Source organism: Mus pahari, chromosome 18 (genome assembly GCF_900095145.1).
Source record: "Mus pahari chromosome 18, PAHARI_EIJ_v1.1, whole genome shotgun sequence".
Lineage (NCBI taxonomy): Eukaryota > Metazoa > Chordata > Mammalia > Rodentia > Muridae > Mus > Mus pahari.
Genome location: NC_034607.1, coordinates 12,384,597 through 12,403,218, shown reverse-complemented (window position 1 = coordinate 12,403,218; position 18,622 = coordinate 12,384,597). Strand labels below are relative to the sequence as shown.

Here is an 18,622-nt window from a genome sequence, read left to right as displayed (position 1 = left end):
AAAAAAAAAAAAAAAAGGTAAAGAACACCATGACCTTAAAGTAAAACCTTTAATACTTTAACTGGGTTAATAAATATAAATGCAACAGGCTATACTTTTCATGTATATTAGAATACTAACATCCTAGGAAAATGCACATGGCAGAAAAAATTCAATAAGAAAACCTAATCATATGTGACTGCCTTACATGGAGAAGGGTGGTGATTTTTCTGAACAAATCATTAAAGCTAGGTCACAATAGGCCTCAGCAAGCTTAACTCATAATGAGGACTACACCAGAATCTTCATTAACTTCATAAAATGGGAAATCTCACTACCCCATGAAAGCTAAAACAATACACAACAAAATGGCACTGCTTAAAGATGAAAATAAAAAAGGGATTCCAAAAGCAGACGTAGACTTATTAAGACTGTACATCTGTCATTAAGTCTTAGTCACTGTTGCATTGCTGTGAGGAGACACCACAATTAAAGCAATACTTATGAAAGCAAGCATTGAATTGGGGGCTCGTACAGTCTCAGAGGCTTGGTCCATTATCATCATGGCAGGGAGCATGGTGCTAGAACAGTAGCTGAGAGCTATATCCTGAGCAGAGAGACAGAATAGAGGGGCAGCCTGGGCCCGGCTCTGGCTTCTGAAACTCAAAGCCCACCTTCAGTGGCACACCTAGTCAGCACAGTGCCACTCCCTGGTGACTAAGCATTCATATAGATGAGCCTATGAGGGTCATTTGTATTCAAACCACCATATTAGCATACACAAATTTTGTAAAAACTACATTGGATTTTTAAAGTCATGCCTCTTCTATTTATTGGGTTTTATTAATTTAATGAACTGATCTTTATTTAAACATTAAAATCATAGTTTTTCAGTATAATGTCTAAAATAGTCTAAAGTTAGACAAAGGGTTATCTCTGCCAGTGTTGTAAATAAGAAAGCAAAAAATTATTAATATTCTAGGTCCATGCAACTCACAATCAATTCACGTTGCTAGTATTCTCTCTTATTGGAAATGACTTTCTTCTGATTTGCCTTTTAAACAAAGATCCTTACTTTAAACTAATTTTAAGTAAAACTAGAAGGTGACTCAGATACACTCCATTTTCAAAGGTTTCACATGTCATAGGAAAAACAAGTCTTGAGCCAAAACTGCAATCAAAAGTAATGCCACAGCCATAACACAAAAGTGTATATAATTAGGTCAAAGACTTTAATGTACAATATTGTAAACTCCCAAGAACATGGTCCCACAAAAGCAGTAGTAAGTCTAAAAAAATGAGACATGAAGTATTTCTAACAGAGTTGGAATGTGAAGTACATCTATCAGATTAGGGATCCTGTATGCTGTACTCACTGCTAGATATAGAGCCATCCTACAGTAAACAATCAATTTTTGAAAGAATAAACAAAAAGCATTAGTAATTAGTATACAAGAATATTCTAGAACAAATATGGTCTAAGACCCATTTGTTACACCATAAGGATATTACCCCGAATAGTAAATCACCTGCATTAGCTGATCCGAGTACACACCACTGTATTCCACTTCACAGAGCAATCGCAAACAAAGCTGGACACCCGGAGGTGCTACAGTGGACTAAAGGTTTTCAATGAGAAGAGAGGAACAGGAGGGAGAGCTAACTTCAAAGTAAAGAATTACTAATGGAAATAATGGCTGGCTTCTGAAAACTGCTAAGCAGATCACCGTGTCTATTAAAGAAAGCTCACGGAGCAGGAAAGCAGCAAAGCTTGCAGAGTAAAGGGGCTTCTGTCGGCTCCATGTCAGGGTCCAGTTGTATGAAATTTAAGATATCCCAGTAATGTCTAAATGAAGGAAGTTTTCAGAGCAATCTATAACAACTGATAACATGACTTAAACATGACATGCCTGGGATTAATGAAAATGCTTTCAATGGTATACACCATTCATCGTTTTAAATGAGTCTGGTATTGTAATGCCATCTCAAATATAAGAGCGGAATGAAAACTAAATAAATGCTGACTGTCTGAAAATTAAGGAAAAACAAGAATTGGTCAAATGAACACTAATTAATAGGAAAGACAGTTGAAAGGAATGGAAAGCTGATATTCAAAAGACCAGGTATTAAGTCCTAAGCTAACTAAACAGCTACCCTGGGACAAATCGGCCCTTTTCTACATCTTCGAGAATCAATAAAGGATGGACCTAACCAATTTCTAAGACACTCAGATTTCCATTCACTCAAAATAACTGACACTATTAAAAACAGCTTTCTTTGTCTCTGAATACCAAATCAATTGTCCACATTTTAAAAAGAAAAAAAAAATCTGTTCTATTCCTATAATTTAACAGTCACTTACATAGAGTTCATTGAGCAGGTTACTATCTATGCAAATGATTTATACGCATTATCTGATTTATCCACCTTAGAGATGAATATTGTTCCTGCATCTTATAACACTGCAAAAAACAGTTGGACTCTGCCCTATTTGCCAGACTTTACTACGCTGCCTCCTCCTCCCACCATCCACATAGTGTCTGTAAATATTCATCTGTCAAGGAAGCAACAAAGAGGGCTTAGGTAAATCAGAACTCTAATTGCAGAAAGCCACACTTAAAAATACTTTCACACATATAAGACAAAACCCAAAAGCAATGTAGTAAGAGGACAAAAAAACCCCTCACAACTGAAATGGAGCAGTCTCTGAGTTTCTAATATGAAACCGTGGTCTAAGAACTATCTGGGCTCCTATTGCCTTCCTCTTCTACTTGGAAACTTTTAAGAGTGAGACTGTTGCCTCTCCCCTGGAGGCTGTCCTCCCAAACACAATGTCAGTATCACCACAACTTCACATCTACAGACACCTACCAGATGCCAGCAAGAGCACCTCAGGAAAAGGTTTAAAGCCCTGGAAACAGGGATGGAGACAAGCGCACCGCTGTCGGAAACGACCACGGGGGCCTTTTGTGGGAATAGTACCAGGCCTTTCCTAAGACTAGTACCTGGTGTCAGGTGCACAGATGGGACAGCACAGGAAGTCAGAGCAGACCTCAGGAGAATAGCTCAGGCCGACAACCCTCTAAGCTCCGAGCACTGCTCACACTCTACATAAATGGACAGAGCACTGAAATCTCCAATTCTTTCTCACACTTTGTGTCCAAGTTGACCATCTCAATTGCGTTTTAGACCTCATCCCTAGGCTGTCTCCTCCATCATGTCAAATTAATAACTTCCTATTACATTTGCCCTTCAGATTCCCACATCAGCCCAGTGACCTTGACTGTCCAGTCTTACACCCAGCACAGAGTGTGGCTATAGGAGACGGCACCTGCCTCCACTGAGTGGCAGGCAGCTTATGCTCTCTCTGCCCACCTCCTCTACCTGACAACCCTTCAAAACTCTCGGCAAGCTTCCTGTCGCCTATCATTGCCAGCAGTCTGGTCTACACCTGCTAGGGGCTAAGACAGGGGATGTCTCAAATGAGAACAATAAATCAGCATCCACCAAGGGGTGGAAACAAAACTGCAAATGGAGATGGTTAAAAAAAGAAAACTAGTACGATTTAGCATAGAACAGACCTAATGTGACCCCTCATTAGCACCCCAGAGTGTCAGCAGGGGAAGCCCATTGAACTGCAGTAAACTACGCCTGGGGTTCTGTCTGTGTGAACTTGATCCTCCTGCAGGCTGTTAACCTACAGAAGAGAGACTTTTACTGAACTGGTCAGAAGAAGACACATTCTATCACTTTTCTTATGTTTAAAGATGAATATGTTAAATATACTCAGTCTCTTAATTCCATTGAATGGACACTGATATGTATTTCTCTGTAAGTCAGAATGCAGTATTATAGATTCATTTTTAAAAATTGAACTGGCCATTTAAAACTGACCATTTCTGCCATTCAAAAATAAAATCTCTACCTTGATTTAAAGTTAAGGTGATAAATTGGCTGGGTTTTTGCATACTGCAGTCACAGCACAATTCTACACTCAAGCAAGAAAAACAAATAGTAAAGAAAACCGAGAAGTTTTTCGGTCTCTAATCATACACTAGTTAAGCAGCCCGCTCATTAGTCTGGTTGTTTTTACTGTTTCTATCAGGGTTGTTTCAAATAAACTCTCTAAATGTAAAATTACTTCATTAATCAACTTTAAAAGTAAAATGGATTGCAAAGACCCATGTCTGAAATCTGAGAATACAGCAAAAAAGCATAAAAAGAAATGAAAAATGAAAGCCCTTAAAATTTGCACTTAGAATTTGTTTTGGAGCTCGTTGAAATGATTCCTAAAAATTCATCTGGAAGCATAAAAATAAGAAGGGGCCAAAAATATTTTAAAAAGCAAACTTATGTGGACAGACTTGAACTATAACACCAAATATTAAAACACATTAAGAAGCTATAATAACTACAATAATGCAGTGCTGGCAAAGGAAGAGACCACTCAGTGGAAGAAAGCAGAGAGGCAAAAGGAGTCACTTATTATCTGATAAAGGCAGAGTTTCAGCTGCGAGGGAAGGAAGGTGTATGGAATTTGTGGTGGGGGGACACTAGCAAATGGATTTAAAGCAAACTTGCTTCCACTTGGAGCCCTCCCTGAGAGCAGAGAACAGCAGCAGAGTGGGCTAAGTGTTAAACTGGGGGATCAAGCCTGAATCCAGAAAAGTGCACAGGGACTGTGTGTAGAGACTGAGGGGACTTCAGGGCAAAAGTAGAAGCAAGACTGTGAAACTGACTAAGCTACGTTTTTTTAAAAAATGAAAATTAACACACTTTTAAATCACTAAATAATCCTTAAAGAAACTGAGTGCTGGGTAGAAGGAAATGCCAAATGGGATCCACAAGACAGGAAACTTTTGAAATATTAGAAGTCCCTAATAAACTACAGGAAAACAAGAAGATGGTAAAACCTATGCTAAGAATAAGAACACATAAGCGTGCATACATACTCACACACATATACAATGTAAGTAAGTGACCAATATATTTTGAAACTCAGTGGCCAAGCTGTTAAACATCTCAACACCATGTCTCTACTGTTATCAATTGGGGGGGGGGGGGAGGAATGCGACAATAACGTAAATCAGTCCAGCTTCCTTGGGGGAGAACTTAAAAATTAGTACCAAAAGGGGCATTACACTGAAAAAGTATTCTTCTTTGACTTTAAGGTAATAGGTACCAATATTTTATTTCATATTTTTAATAATACTGGAAAACCTGGAAATAACAATAGGGGATTAATAAAGTCTAAGAACACCCACATTGTTCACCATATACTTAGGAGGGAAGCAGACATTACAAAAGCACAATAGTAACTAAATATTACTAAGAACCATTAAAAAAGAAAAAAATAGAAAAGCTAGAGAGACGGTTCAGCAGTTAGGAGCACTGGCTGCTCTTTCAGAGGACTCAAGTTAGATTTTCAGCACCTAACTGATAGGCCACAATGTCTATAACTCCAGTTACAGGATATCTAGCACCCCCTTCTGGTTCCCTCCAGCTTCAGACAAGCAAATGTTACACAGACATACAGGTAGATGAAAAACACCCATATACTTGAAATAAGAAGGAATAGCTGCCACACAGCCACAGCCCTGGTGTACAACTTGCCCTTGGCCTTGGCATGGGTTACAGCAGACTGTCCTGTTTCTCTGCCTGTGTGACCCTTCTGCCTCCTTAGGTAACTTGGCAGCTGTTCAGTTTCTTTAAGGGATAGAACGCTTTCTTTTGTTTGTTAGGGCAACCACTTGGTAGTAAGAGAACTGGAAAACTTTTATTATAATTGACAACCGGATACTTGTCAGTGATACCAACCCTTGGACAAATTCTAAGTAGTGTTCCCCGGTTAGAGAGCCTGCAATCCAAAGGCAAGCAACTTCCCACTAGGAAGTTAAAACAGAAAATGGCAGCTGCAGGACTGACAACAGCAGAACAAACAGGAAACAGCAGGGTAAGAACTGGGAGTGAAACCCTCTCAAGCAGCAGGGATTAAGCCTGCACTTCCTCACCTGAAAAATTCACACAGCCAAGCCCTGCAAGTCCTATGCAGAGCCCATTTGTATACAATGTAAAGCCAGAGGTTTTTAAAGTCATAGGAAGTATTAGCAAACTTAAAAGGATCCCCTCGTTTTGGCTCTAGCTCCCTTTCTGAGGTGAAATTCATAAGGGGAAAAACTTAGCCTCTCAATGCTGAATGTACTATTAGGAGCAGTCTCTCCCTCAAGTCTGAAATGAAGGAAAAGTGCATACTTATTCCAGAGTCACAGCCAACAATAACCTTTACATTCTGAAGCCAGCTTAGGTAGATCGCTTGTGAAGATGTGTGCAAAAGTATTTAATATAAAGTGCTGAATTTAGTTTTCCTTTTCTTTTCCCCAACTTTCTTAAACGGTCTTAGGTCTATTAGACACAAATATTAGGCACAGCCATTCCAAAGTTTCTGTTTTCTTTTTATACAGAGCTAGTTTTATAGCTCAGAGGTTGACTTCTGCATAAGCTAGATGGTAAATATTTCAGCTTCATAGTCACATGGCATTTGCCACAAATACCTAGCTCTGCTATGTAGCATGAAGACAGCAGTGAGCAGTGGCTATAAACAAAGGAGCATCTCTGAAAGCCAGGGCAACATCATCCCCTGAGACAGCCCCACAGTGTGCTGACCCATGCTGGGCACCATGGGGCCTGCACCTACTACCTTACACATTGTTTTTATAAGTTCTATGAGGTTAGCTTTAAAATACTTGATTTTTTAAATGAATATTGGGGAAAAAGGTCAAATAAAACTGTGAAAGAATAACTATTGTTAAATACATGGATACATGAGATTCATTATGCTATGATTTTAAGAATCTGAAAATATAGCCGGGCGTGGTGGCGCACGCCTTTAATCCTAGCACTCGGGAGGCAGAGGCAGGCGGATTTCTGAGTTTGAGGCCAGCCTGGTCTACAGAGTGAGTTCCAAGACAGCTAGGGCTACACAGAGAAACCCTGTCTCGAAAAACCAAAAAAAAAAAAAGAATCTGAAAATATCCAAATTAGCGATTAAAAAAGACTAAGTAAATCAATTTAGTGTCACAGAAAAAATTATATTCATCACCTTATCATAAAGTACACACTTAATATTTTAAATATAATTCATATACCATAAAAGTGATAACAAAAAGTCCATTACACTATAATGAAAACTTATATATAAAGTATATAAATATATAAACTCTTGAAAGTTTTCTATAATTTAAAATATAGGCAGGCTCACAAAATTCATCTTCTAAATTAGTGCTTTTCCCCATCTTAGCAATCACAAAGTGTTATCAGTTTTTAGTTTTAGAGCATAATTTTCATAAGAAAGAGATCATATTTCATATATAAGCTTATTAATTTTCAAATGAAGGCCTAAATTTTTACTTCTCAGTTTTAAACTCTTAAGAATTCAATATCTAACTTCATTCCTCCTTAGAATAAGGAACAAAATACCCATGAAAGGATATAAGTACAGAGACAAAATTTAGAGCTAAGATGAAAGGATGGACTATCCAGAGACTACCCCATCCAGGAATCCATCCCATCATCAGCCACCAAACCCAGATACTAATGCACATGCCAGCAAGATTCTGCTGAAGGGACCCTGATATAGTGGCCTCTTGTGAGGCTATGCCAGTGCCTGGCAAACACAGAAGTGGATGCTCACAGTCAGCTATTGGATGGAACACAGGGCCCCCAATGGAGGAGCTAGAGAAAGTACCCAAGGAGCTGAAGGGGGCTGCAACCCTGTAGGTGAAACAACAATATGAACTAACCAGTACCCCCTGAGCTCGAGTTTCTAGCTGCATATGTAGCAGAAGATGGCTTATTCGGCCATCATTGCGAAGAGAGGCCCCTTGGTCTTTCAAACTTTATATGACCCAGCACAGAGGAAGGCCAGGGCCAAGAAGTGGGAGTGGGTGGGTAGGGGAGCAAGGGCGGGGGGGGAGGGTATAGGGAACTTTTGGGATAGCATTTGAAATGTAAATAAAGAAAATAATTAAATAAATAAATAAATAGGTAAAAAAAAAAATGAATGAAAAAAAAAAGAATTCAATATCTATAGATGACCTATACAACCAAGGTTCTCAAAGATGCTCAGTAATTAAGACTATAAAGAGATGCTGAAGGCAGAGTCTGATGTTAACTATGATGCTTTCCTTTGCTTTCCCAAACTGGTTAAAGTAATGTCCTCCTTTATTAACACTGTGATGGGAGGAGAGGTGGGAGGAGACGCCACAATCTGCCACAATCAGGATGTAAAGTAAATTAATTAGTTAGTTTTACAAATACTTTCAATGTTAAGAGTTTCTTTGAAGTGTCTCCTGAGAAACTATATGCAATCAAATGTATCAAGACTGTGCTTTGAAGGATGATTTGATTACCACACAGTATAGAGGTAACCCAGTAAAAAGGCTATCAATACACACACATGAGGAAGGCATTTAAAGGTCCCACAGAAATAGTCTTTTATACGTCTGATCAATCACTGGGAAAGAAGTCACCTCTTCCTGTAAGAACTCACTAAGAACTCAGTCCTTCCAGTCAAGCCACCCCAGCCAGTTAAGAGGGTAGCCTCCCTCACTGCAAGCCGACAATCACCGGCAGGAAGAATTCTTAACAAATGTACAATTCCTCAAAGATTCAGCACGTGTGGTTTTTGTTTTTAATGCTTTGCATTTCCTACAATAATCTGAAATGCAATGGTTCAAATATTATCAAAATTTAAAACTACTTTGAATCAGGCTCAGAGAATTAGGAAACTTCTCTGAAGACATTTGACTACCCACACAAAGGAGAGCCAGGAGCATCAATTTTCAAGTACAGTGTACCCGGAGCACTGTACCCAGTGCTGCCGGCCTTCCATGGCGCTCTGTAAATGTTAGGAGATTATTTGACTTCTGTTTAAATACGAATTACATTAAACTAAGGTTTTTACGTTTTATTTCAATTTTCTTCTTCACCATTAATCAGTTTAAAATAGCAACAGTCATACTGTGTAAAGACGTACTCACATCATACTCTGCAACTCGGCCGCAAAGCTTATAGTCTTCCCTGCATTTCTTCCACTACTTGAAGTGGTAGTAGACATCGGGCTAGCTGCAGTATTATTCATCTAGATTAAAAGGAAAAAATAAATAAAACTTAAACTCATGTATAGCTATAAAAAGTATGCAAAATAGAGGCAATTTTGAATTACTTCAAAAAGTATAGAAACTTTCAAATTTCTGATTAACTTCAGTTTTGTATAAGTTCAATTTCCTTCTACTCAGTGTCTTTATTCAAATGAGAAGTGGTGCCGCGGGGAAACTGCTTAGTCGGCTCAGGTATCAAACTATGTGACTAGGACACATCCAGTACACTCTACAGTGAATGAGAGAACTGGAATGCTCTTTAAACTACTCTGGCATAGTTCCCTAGTTCCCTCTTTCTCCAGGGTGTGGTACTCCACCCAAAGTCTCATTAGCAACTCTTCAGGGAGGGTACAATAGCCCCTTAACACACTTTCCCCCACTTCCATCCAGATCCATAAAAACAAAAGTCTCTTAGAGAGCTGAGAGTTGGCTGTGGGCACAGTGCTTTGCAAGCCCAAGGACCCAAGTTCAGATCCCAGCACACCTATGAAAACTGGCTCAGCAGCAACTCCTGTAACCCAGCACTGGAGGATAGAGAGAGGCAAGGGTGGATCCTGGCTGTCCTCTGCCAAGTAAGTTAGGCTGAAACAGAGAACGCTAGGATTTGAGATGGCTTTGAGGACGACCTATCCTGCATTACTATAAAATGATAATAGAACTGTTGCTGTAGTAGGCATGACACTACACATGTAATCATTACTGAACACTGTAAGCACCTGGGAAAAGATGTAGCACCTATTCTGGACGTTTTTCAAACAGAAATACTGTTCTGAGTACAATGAATTATATGCAGAAGTGGCTAAAGACAATCTGGTATCAACCTCTGCCCTCTATACACATGCATGTGCCAGATATGAGTATGCATATTCTCTCTCCCTCTCTCTCTTTGGGAATACCAGTTGAGAGTCCATTGAAAGAAGTTCTTATGGCCGAGCAGTGGAGGCACATGCCTTTAATCCCAGCACTTGGGAGGCAGAGGCAGGTGGATTTCTGAGTTCGAGGCCAGCCTGGTCTACAGAGTGAGTTCCAGGACAGCCAGGGCTACACAGAGAAACCCTGTCTCGAAAAACCAAAAAAAAAAAAAAAAAAAGTTAAAGTGTTTAAAAAAAAAAAGAAGTTCTTATAACTATAATATACAAAATGAGAAAACTACAGCATAGTCTAGTTCTCTTTTGAACCAAATTACAGTAGAAATTCAATCAATAGATTGGAAGTAGGCATTATAGTTTATAATTTTATGAGAAAATAACTCATTCAATTTAAAATATGGCATTTAACCTTATTAAATCAGGCTGACACTTCATGAGAAAACTAGCCTGGCACATGCCTTTTTATTTACTGTACTAGCCAAAGAACTAGTCAAAAGAACATAAAAGTCATTGAAGTGGGTAAAGTATCATTACCATACAATAAATATACAATGAATATTACTTCCTATGCATATGTAAACTTTGGAATAGCATCATTTTCCATAAGTTAGAAATTAGAAATACTTTGTAAATTCTATGTCAGAGCATGCAAACTTGAAAACATTGATAGAGCATGTGACAGGTTTCAGCATAGTCTAGTTGGTAAGGCAAGTTCTAGAGTTAGTGGTGCATAAAGGGGTGGATCGATCACATCACTGCAAAAGACAAAACACAGGCAGAGAACAGAATTTTCTATGGTGACATCTGACCTGAAGATGCTGGAGAGGCAGAGTTGAGTATAGCCTGAGACCACAACCTGATGCTACCTTCCCAAGTGGAAGCATGCGGCTCATTCCTGTGCATGGCCTCTCTTCGGCCTATAGAAAACATTCTCCCACTCTGCACATCTCAAAGACAGCTCATTATCTCCTTGGGCATCCGCATCACTGATTAGCTTTCCCCACACAGTTCCTGGCAAATCGCACAATGTCTACACGGGGTGGCTGTCTCCTGAGGTCCTCTGGCTGACTGCTAGACTCTCAGTAACAAAAGAAAACATGTTTCACCTGATTTCTGTGAAAGATATGAGATGAAGTAAAAAGGAAAGTCTGGCATAAAGATCTGATTTCAATATTTGGACTCAGAGGCCTGGGTTCAAGTCCCAGCTCTGCCTCTTTGCGAGGGCTTTAGAGAGGTTACTTCTCTTCTCTTTGCTTCCATTATCCTGTCTATAAAACATGAACAGTGGCCCTACTTCTTAAAGACTATGGTGACAATTTAAAACAATCTTGATACAGTAAGTACACAATAAATGTTAGCTATTAAAATAAAGACCTTTAAAATACCCCTAGAGCTGACAAAAGCTTTTATATAGATTTGGAATACCTTTACTTTAAAAATGCAAATCTGAAAATGGGTTCTTTAATTAAGAGACCTCCAGAATTCATGGAATACTAGACATTTTATAAAGTCCTTTGACACCAACTGCTAGGCACTCTACCTATATACCCATCTCATCTTTAACACTCCCTGTACTCCATGATTTGCAAGAAGACAAGAAATTGACTTCCTTCCCCTCCTGCTCCACCACCCCCGCCTTCTACGAACTCATCTCTTTCATGCCTGGTCCATGCTCCACACGGACATAATATGTCCTATTAATCTGATCAAAAGTATGGAATATGACAGAAGTCACCAAGGGAATCTAGAGGAGGGTCACGCCTCAAGGACAGGACCCATGAGAGAAGGCTACAGAAAAAGCTACTCTACTCAACTGCCTGAGACAGGCCATTTTTGAAAAGGTGATGACAAAATTCTACAGCAGACAGCACCCTGATTACAGCATAATAAGTAGGTAGACATACTTATATGTGATTATGTCTAAAATACCCCAATACTCCTCTGACTTATTGCTGAGTGCCCTAGGGCCCAGGCTAGAATTAAAAAGGACACAGAGCATTTGTGCTCTGAAACACAGGAAAAAAAGAGAAAGCTTCATTCAACCTGAACCTACAACCAAACACAAAAATCCCTAATGCTAAGAAAGACTATCACTTTCCTTTAAGCCTGAATTTATTCTGGTTTTTCACAAAGACTTTTGAAATAACTACTATTTTTTATAAACAAAATAAGAAACAAAACTACCTACAGCCCCATGTTCTGTTTTGTTTCAGAGAATCTCATGTATTCTGAGATGGCAATGAACTTGGTAGGCAGCCGCCCTGGTGCTGCGGCTCCACCTCCTAGGTGCTGGGATTCCAGGCATGTGGCATCAATCAAACTCCAGCTTGAAACTTGGATCCAAAAAAAAAGAAAAAAAAAAAAAAGGAAAAAAGCACACCCCCCAGCCCATGACTAGGGGAAAACAGGATCCACAGATTCCTACAAGGAGACCAGCAAACATAGAACAGTTTCCCTTTTTTCAAGGACCTCCCCAGGGTTCTCCAGGTTCCAACACCAAGCCTGGAGAAGTGTTAACCTCAATGTATCAACCTCAGCCTCCCAAAAGCAGAATTTGAGTTGACCCATTTCACATTTGATATGGTGCCATTCTGTGGGATTATACTATGGCCAAACCTTTCAAGTGAGACACTGCTGAAACAATGTGTCCCTTTCTTCAGTTTCAAATCCAGTCGCCTTGTTTTTAACTCTCTAAAGAGGGAATATTTCATAAAGCAAATTTATACTAAGATAGACCAGGCCCTAGGTCGGACGCCCAGCTCTTTTTTCAGCTTTCTTCCCATTAGAAATGTTTGCTGTTGAGGTTATTTATTGGAAAGAGGTAAAGGGCCCACGTCCAAATTCATTACAAATGTGATCAGCCTTTCACAGACAAGTGAATTAATTTCTAAATCAAACAGGTGAATAACATTTTTCTTGACATGATGAGCTGATAGCTCATTAGACTCTCCAAAATAGTTCTGTCCTGTACCCACATTTTGTTTGATGATTTAGATAATTACTTCTTTAGACATTAACTTCTTTACACATCAAAGTCCTATCATTCCAATGCTTTATTTCCTTTCTTCTAGACATTTAAAAAAAAAAAAAAAAAGTCTGTTAAAAGCAGAAGCACTCAAGTCAATTTTCACTAATAAATACAGTTAACATGGAACTGAAACCCTACTGTAATCTTCTCAGTGGGTTAATGTCCTGCAGTTGTTTCGGCTTTCCTAGGAGATGCAGCTGCTTGCCATATTTTACAAAATGAATTCAGATGTGCAGATTGAAAGCCAGATCATTTCAGCATGCCAGTTTATACGTGGACTCCAGGAAAAAGTTCATTTCTGATTACTACTGTATTAACCGGATCACTAAACCAAAAGCCAATGCTGCGCCACATCTGGAAACTCCCATTCCAGAAAATAAAAATTTATGTTTACTTAATTTAAACATATATGTGTATGTACGTATATACACATTCATGCATGCAAAATTCCTTTCATTATAAAGTACTGCTACCAAACACAAAAGGTTCCCATTGTGGTAAAAAGGGTAAAGATGGACATCACAAAAGAAAATCAAGCAAAAGGCTGCTGGCCGTGTCACTGGGTGCCCATTACAGAGCATACTCTGGTTGACATGACCAAAGAAGACATCCATGAAAAACATCTTCCATCATATACCTCACTCTGAGTAGTTCCTGTACCCTAGAAGTAATATCAAAATTTGGGCTCTAAGTCTAATGGCCAACCAGCCATTAAGAGACATAATGGAGATGACCTTTTCCTCTTCTATATCACTGGCGAGGAACATTAAGTCCCATCTACAGTCTCAATTCTAATATTTCATAACCTAGACTTCTCACATAATATAAATAAGTTTGTATAATTAGTAATGCTTTGTAAAACCTAAAGGCAGGAAAAAAATCATAGGTGAGTCAACATTATTACATACTCCTTTTTTGTTTTATTGTTTAAAAAAAAATGAAGTTACATCATCTAAATTTCTACTGATATGAAAATTACCAAGTGATCAATCACTACAAATGCAGGAACTCAAAAGGTGAAGAGTATAAAATGTCTACAGTGTGCAGAATAACACAAGTTTTCTAGGCATGGGCAAAACAGAGCCAGTGTATTTGCCAGAGTACAGGTGGCAGTGACTAGCCCAGTTCCTGACGGAATCCTCTTTTCCACTTGAAATCTCTTGCATCTCAACACTCGGGCTTCCACATGGCCATCCCTAAGCTCTGCTTAAGTCAAGCACATCAGGCTTAGGCTTGAAGCTGCACGGATCCCAGCATAGCTATGGCATGCTCTTAAGACAATGGTATCGTATCACATCAAAAGGGTGGATGAATATCTGTAGCTTATAGCACTTAAGGGTTTCTCTAGAACAAAGGTCCAAACTTCCACGTTCCTTCTACAAAGCAAAGAGGCCTACAAGCCACACATGTGGTCAGGTAGCCCAGCAAAAATCTCATTTCTCAAGTACCAATTTCCTCTCTTTCTCAATACTATGACAAAATGCCTGGCAGAAGAAACTTAAGGATTTATTTTGGCTCACAGTTAGAGGGAATACAGCCAGTCATGATGATGAGGTCATAATAGTAAATAGTCATACTGATCCACTGCCAGGAAGCTGGTGTTCCAGGTTTGTCATAAAAGATAGTCGCACCAATCCATGGTCAGGAAGCAGGTACAAATGAATGCTGGTGTGCCAGGTTTTCTTCCTCTTTGCTTTGTATTAAGTTTGGGACGATATCCTATAGGATGGTGCTACCCACATTCAGGAGGGTCATCCCTCCTCAGTTAAAGTTCTTTGTAAACACCCTCAGAAATATACCCAGAATGTGTCTTCCAAATTATTCTAAATCCAGTCCCATTGACAATGAAAATCAAACGTAACAACTGGATAGATAACACTGTCTTAGTGAATGTGAGTTATTTTATTTTCATTCTAAACTTCTGTCCCATACTGAATCCCTCCAACAACCGGCAGATGACAGTATCTCTTAAATGACAAGGAAACAGAAACTCATAATTGACTTATTTCCCTTCTCTCTATATAAAATGTAATATGCCTTCTATTCCCTCCACTTAACATAAAGGCACTGGCAATGTCTTTTTTGAAGTCCAAATTATATTCATAATTATTGGGCACTTACTAAAAGCCAAATATTCTTCTATGTCCTCGGGAGTTATAGTGACTAAACCAAACTAGAGAGAGAGAAAGAGAAAAGGGTGGTGGAGGAGGGAGGGAGGGAAGGAGGTGGGGGGAGGGAGGGAAGGAGGGGAGAGAGAAGCATCACAGGTAAGGAGTAACACTCAACAACAATTTGAATTAGTGTTTTAAAAACAAATTAAACAAATGGATTTCAACTACAAGATGGCAATGTAATATAAGCCCTGAGAAAAACCATGCAAGAGGTGGTGTTCACAAACCTCTTTGGGAGAACAAGATCCTGAGACCACAGTGGAGTGGGTAGAGGATGAAAGCAATCCAAAGTAAGATCTGAGAGTCCCAAGGAGGAAGTATATTAAAAAGCCTTGAAGGTCACTGGAGGTGAAATTTTACTGGAATGTGAAGTTGTTAAAGAATTTTTGAACTCGTGGAATTTTTTTTTTTTTTTTAAGATAGACACAGTGAGTCTTCTCTATAAGCAAGGGTGTGACCCAGAAAAGCGGAAGCCACTGAAATTGTACGTCAATGGTTCTGATTAGACAAGAGATGCAAGTATTCTTGGTGATTATAGCAAGTGGAGATAAGAACACCTTCGGAAAGCAGAGATAACTTGCAGGTGGAGTAGATAGTGGGTATGTGAAAAGAGGAAAATGACTCTGAAGCTGGGGACCCTGGCAACTAACTAAAAATATTACCATTCCTATGAAGTAGAAGGGTGGGAATGAGAAAAAAACGTCTGACACAGTGAACTTTGTTGGGAACTATCTGCTTATACCCACTCACAATGGAGCAGGAAAGGGCTGAGCTCTGGAGTTCAAGTAGAGGCTCTAAGGTGTATCATGTGACCTTGGGCAGCTCATGCCACCTCTCTTCCTCAGTTCCTCTAAAGTAGAAACCTAAAATACTTCTCTTCATGAAATAATGACTAAGCAAGACCTGGAGCACAGAAAGAGCTCAGTTCTTGTGAGACATGATAGTGAACATGAAGACACAGCTCTTTAAAAACATGTTAGGGTTCTCGGTAAGGAAGCTCAAAAAAGGAGGCTTATGGGTGGGGTCGTCTTTTCAAAACTAAGCTAGCAGGCCCACTAGAGACATACAGGGCTCAATGGCAAAGGTGATGACATCTAAAGTAGCAAATAAAACAGTTCATCCTCTTCAGTTAATATGAATTCACTCAGCACAGTAATGCAATGGCTGAATTCTTTCTCATCATGTAAGTGAACTCTAAGCAAAATCAGTAATATTCTAATACATGAAAAGCAAGTTTCTAGGCCGGGCGTGGTGGCGCACGCCTTTAATCCCAGCACTCCGGAGGCAGAGGCAGGCGGATTTCTGAATTCAAGGCCAGCCTGGTCTACAGAGTGAGTTCCAGGACAGCCAGGGCTATACAGAGAAACCCTGTCTCGAAAAACCAAAAAAAGAAAAAAAGAAAAGCAAGTTTCTGACCTCACCAAAAATAACATTTCAACAGGAATACTCAATCTTGTGACCTCACTGTACTTGCATATTTGTAGCCCCTCACACCAAAGGATTTTCTTTTCTTCCCCAAAGAGAACCAACAATCACACTACCCATGATTTCTGTACAACATAAAAGGTTAAATTGACAGTGGCTAAAGTAACCAAGTTATTCTCTAGCCTTACTTACTCCAGATATCACTTAAATAAGGGCAACAGCATGGACCTCATTACTGTTTTCAACAAGTGTATTTTGGAGACTGCAAAATAACTAATCATTCCACAATTATGTTAAGAATCTTGACAAGCCTAAAAAGTGTGCCCAGGTTAGCACTGTCCAACCTGGTACACATTTGATCGTATGAAAGGAGCTCTAGCGTTTTTGCATAAATAAATTCAAGAGGGCAAATAAATCTTGTCAATAAATGTGTTGCTTTTACTCCCCAAAAAAAAAAAAAAAAAAAAAAAGAAAGGAGCTCTAGTGGTAATTATGCGGGGGCATGACTATCCTAGAAAAATTAAGATAGCCAGCCTACTTATGACCAGCTCAGTGTGGTTTGCATGTCATGAACTATTCTCTGCATATGATATAACTCATAAGCTTTAAGCTGCCATTCCAGAACCAATGGTTTTCTTCAGCCTTGAGGCCAAGGCCAACATTTTACAAATATCAGGCGGGAGTTCTGGGTACAATCTACCATGATAGTTTTGTTTTGGTTTCTTTTCCCCCTTATGGTTTATTTTCAAGGCCTGAATGCATAGCTTAGTTAGTAGAGCATCCACTTAGTATGTGGGAGGGCCTGGGTTGAACCCCCAGCACAAAAAGGGGAGAAGGAAGGAGGAGGGGGAGAGATAGGCAAGGAGGGGCAAAGTTTTATTTTCAAAACTTACAAAACCTCAGATAAAATATAGTTGGGCGTATTCCAAAGTGGTCTCATGACACATTTATCACCAAATTTCACTTTTCTCTTCAGAAGTTTGAATATGAATACTAAAATGATTTCAAAAATTGCTCAAAGGTTACTATTATAATTTATTAAACTGCTTTATAACACAGAAAGTTAAGGGGGAAATCGCCACCTTTTAAATGGGGGGGGGGGGAACCACAACAATAAAAAGTTTAAACTTTTCTCTAAGAACTAATCAAATGGTAAAAGACAATGGAAGCCATAGATAATTAAAGAAAACTCTAGTTAGCACCGCTGTCTTTCCAACTAAATCTGCCATTAGCTTTAGAACCAGAGTCCAGAGAATTTTGCTTTAGTTTGCCAAGCTGTAAATAAATACTAGCAAATCTACAATTTGAATGAAAGGCATATTGAGAGTCTAACTACAAGTCCTTTTTAAAGCATAAATAGTTCAAAAGCTGGCCTCTCTGACTTAATAAAAAAACTGCAACTGGCTCTCAGTCTCTCGGTGTTTTCAGACCTGTGGGAATCCCATGCAATAAGCACCATGCCTGTGTGTCTATTTACATTGTAATTAATTTGCTAGACAATTAAAAATCAAGCTCATCAGAGCCACCTGCACCCGGTGGCTACCATATTGGTAGCCCATAGTGTATAGCATTTCCAGCTTGGCCGAAAGTTCCCCTGGGCAGTGCAACCCGGAGGCAGAAACTTGCAATAGCATGGTTAAGTAAGGTTCGGTTGTGCAAAACATCTTAGTAAGTCATATTCCGCCTCTCTGGAACACACAGAAATTCTTTAAGTAAATCATTTAACAGTGAACTAACTGCTCCTCGAAAATACTGAGAATTCAGGTCTTACCCCACATAAATATGTACTGGTTTCTTCCTGAGTTTCTACTAATTCCAAGGACATAAAGCTAATTTTAATCCGGGTGTACAGTAACAACTCTGCTACTGGGATCCTGTCGGAACGTCAAATATCCCTATCACTATCCCTATAACTCTTATCACTTGTCACATCAACTGGCCTGATTTCCAATATAGAAGGCAAGGTGACAATTTCCTTGGAGCTCAAACGTA

General features: G+C 39.3%; 2 protein-coding genes across 2 annotated transcripts in view; one reads left to right on the top strand and one right to left on the bottom strand.

The window, feature by feature from the left end:
- The window catches only part of Runx2 (RUNX family transcription factor 2), a 210,163-nt gene that overhangs the window by 20,121 nt on the left and 171,420 nt on the right, over positions 1-18,622 (top strand). The window lies entirely within an intron of this gene.
- Positions 1-18,622, bottom strand: part of Supt3h (SPT3 homolog, SAGA and STAGA complex component) — a 317,124-nt gene that overhangs the window by 297,755 nt on the left and 747 nt on the right. The window contains exon 2 of the mRNA XM_021217619.2: positions 9,018-9,118. Coding sequence (XP_021073278.1) covers positions 9,018-9,118 — 101 coding nt within the window. The remainder of the gene's footprint in view (positions 1-9,017; positions 9,119-18,622) is intronic.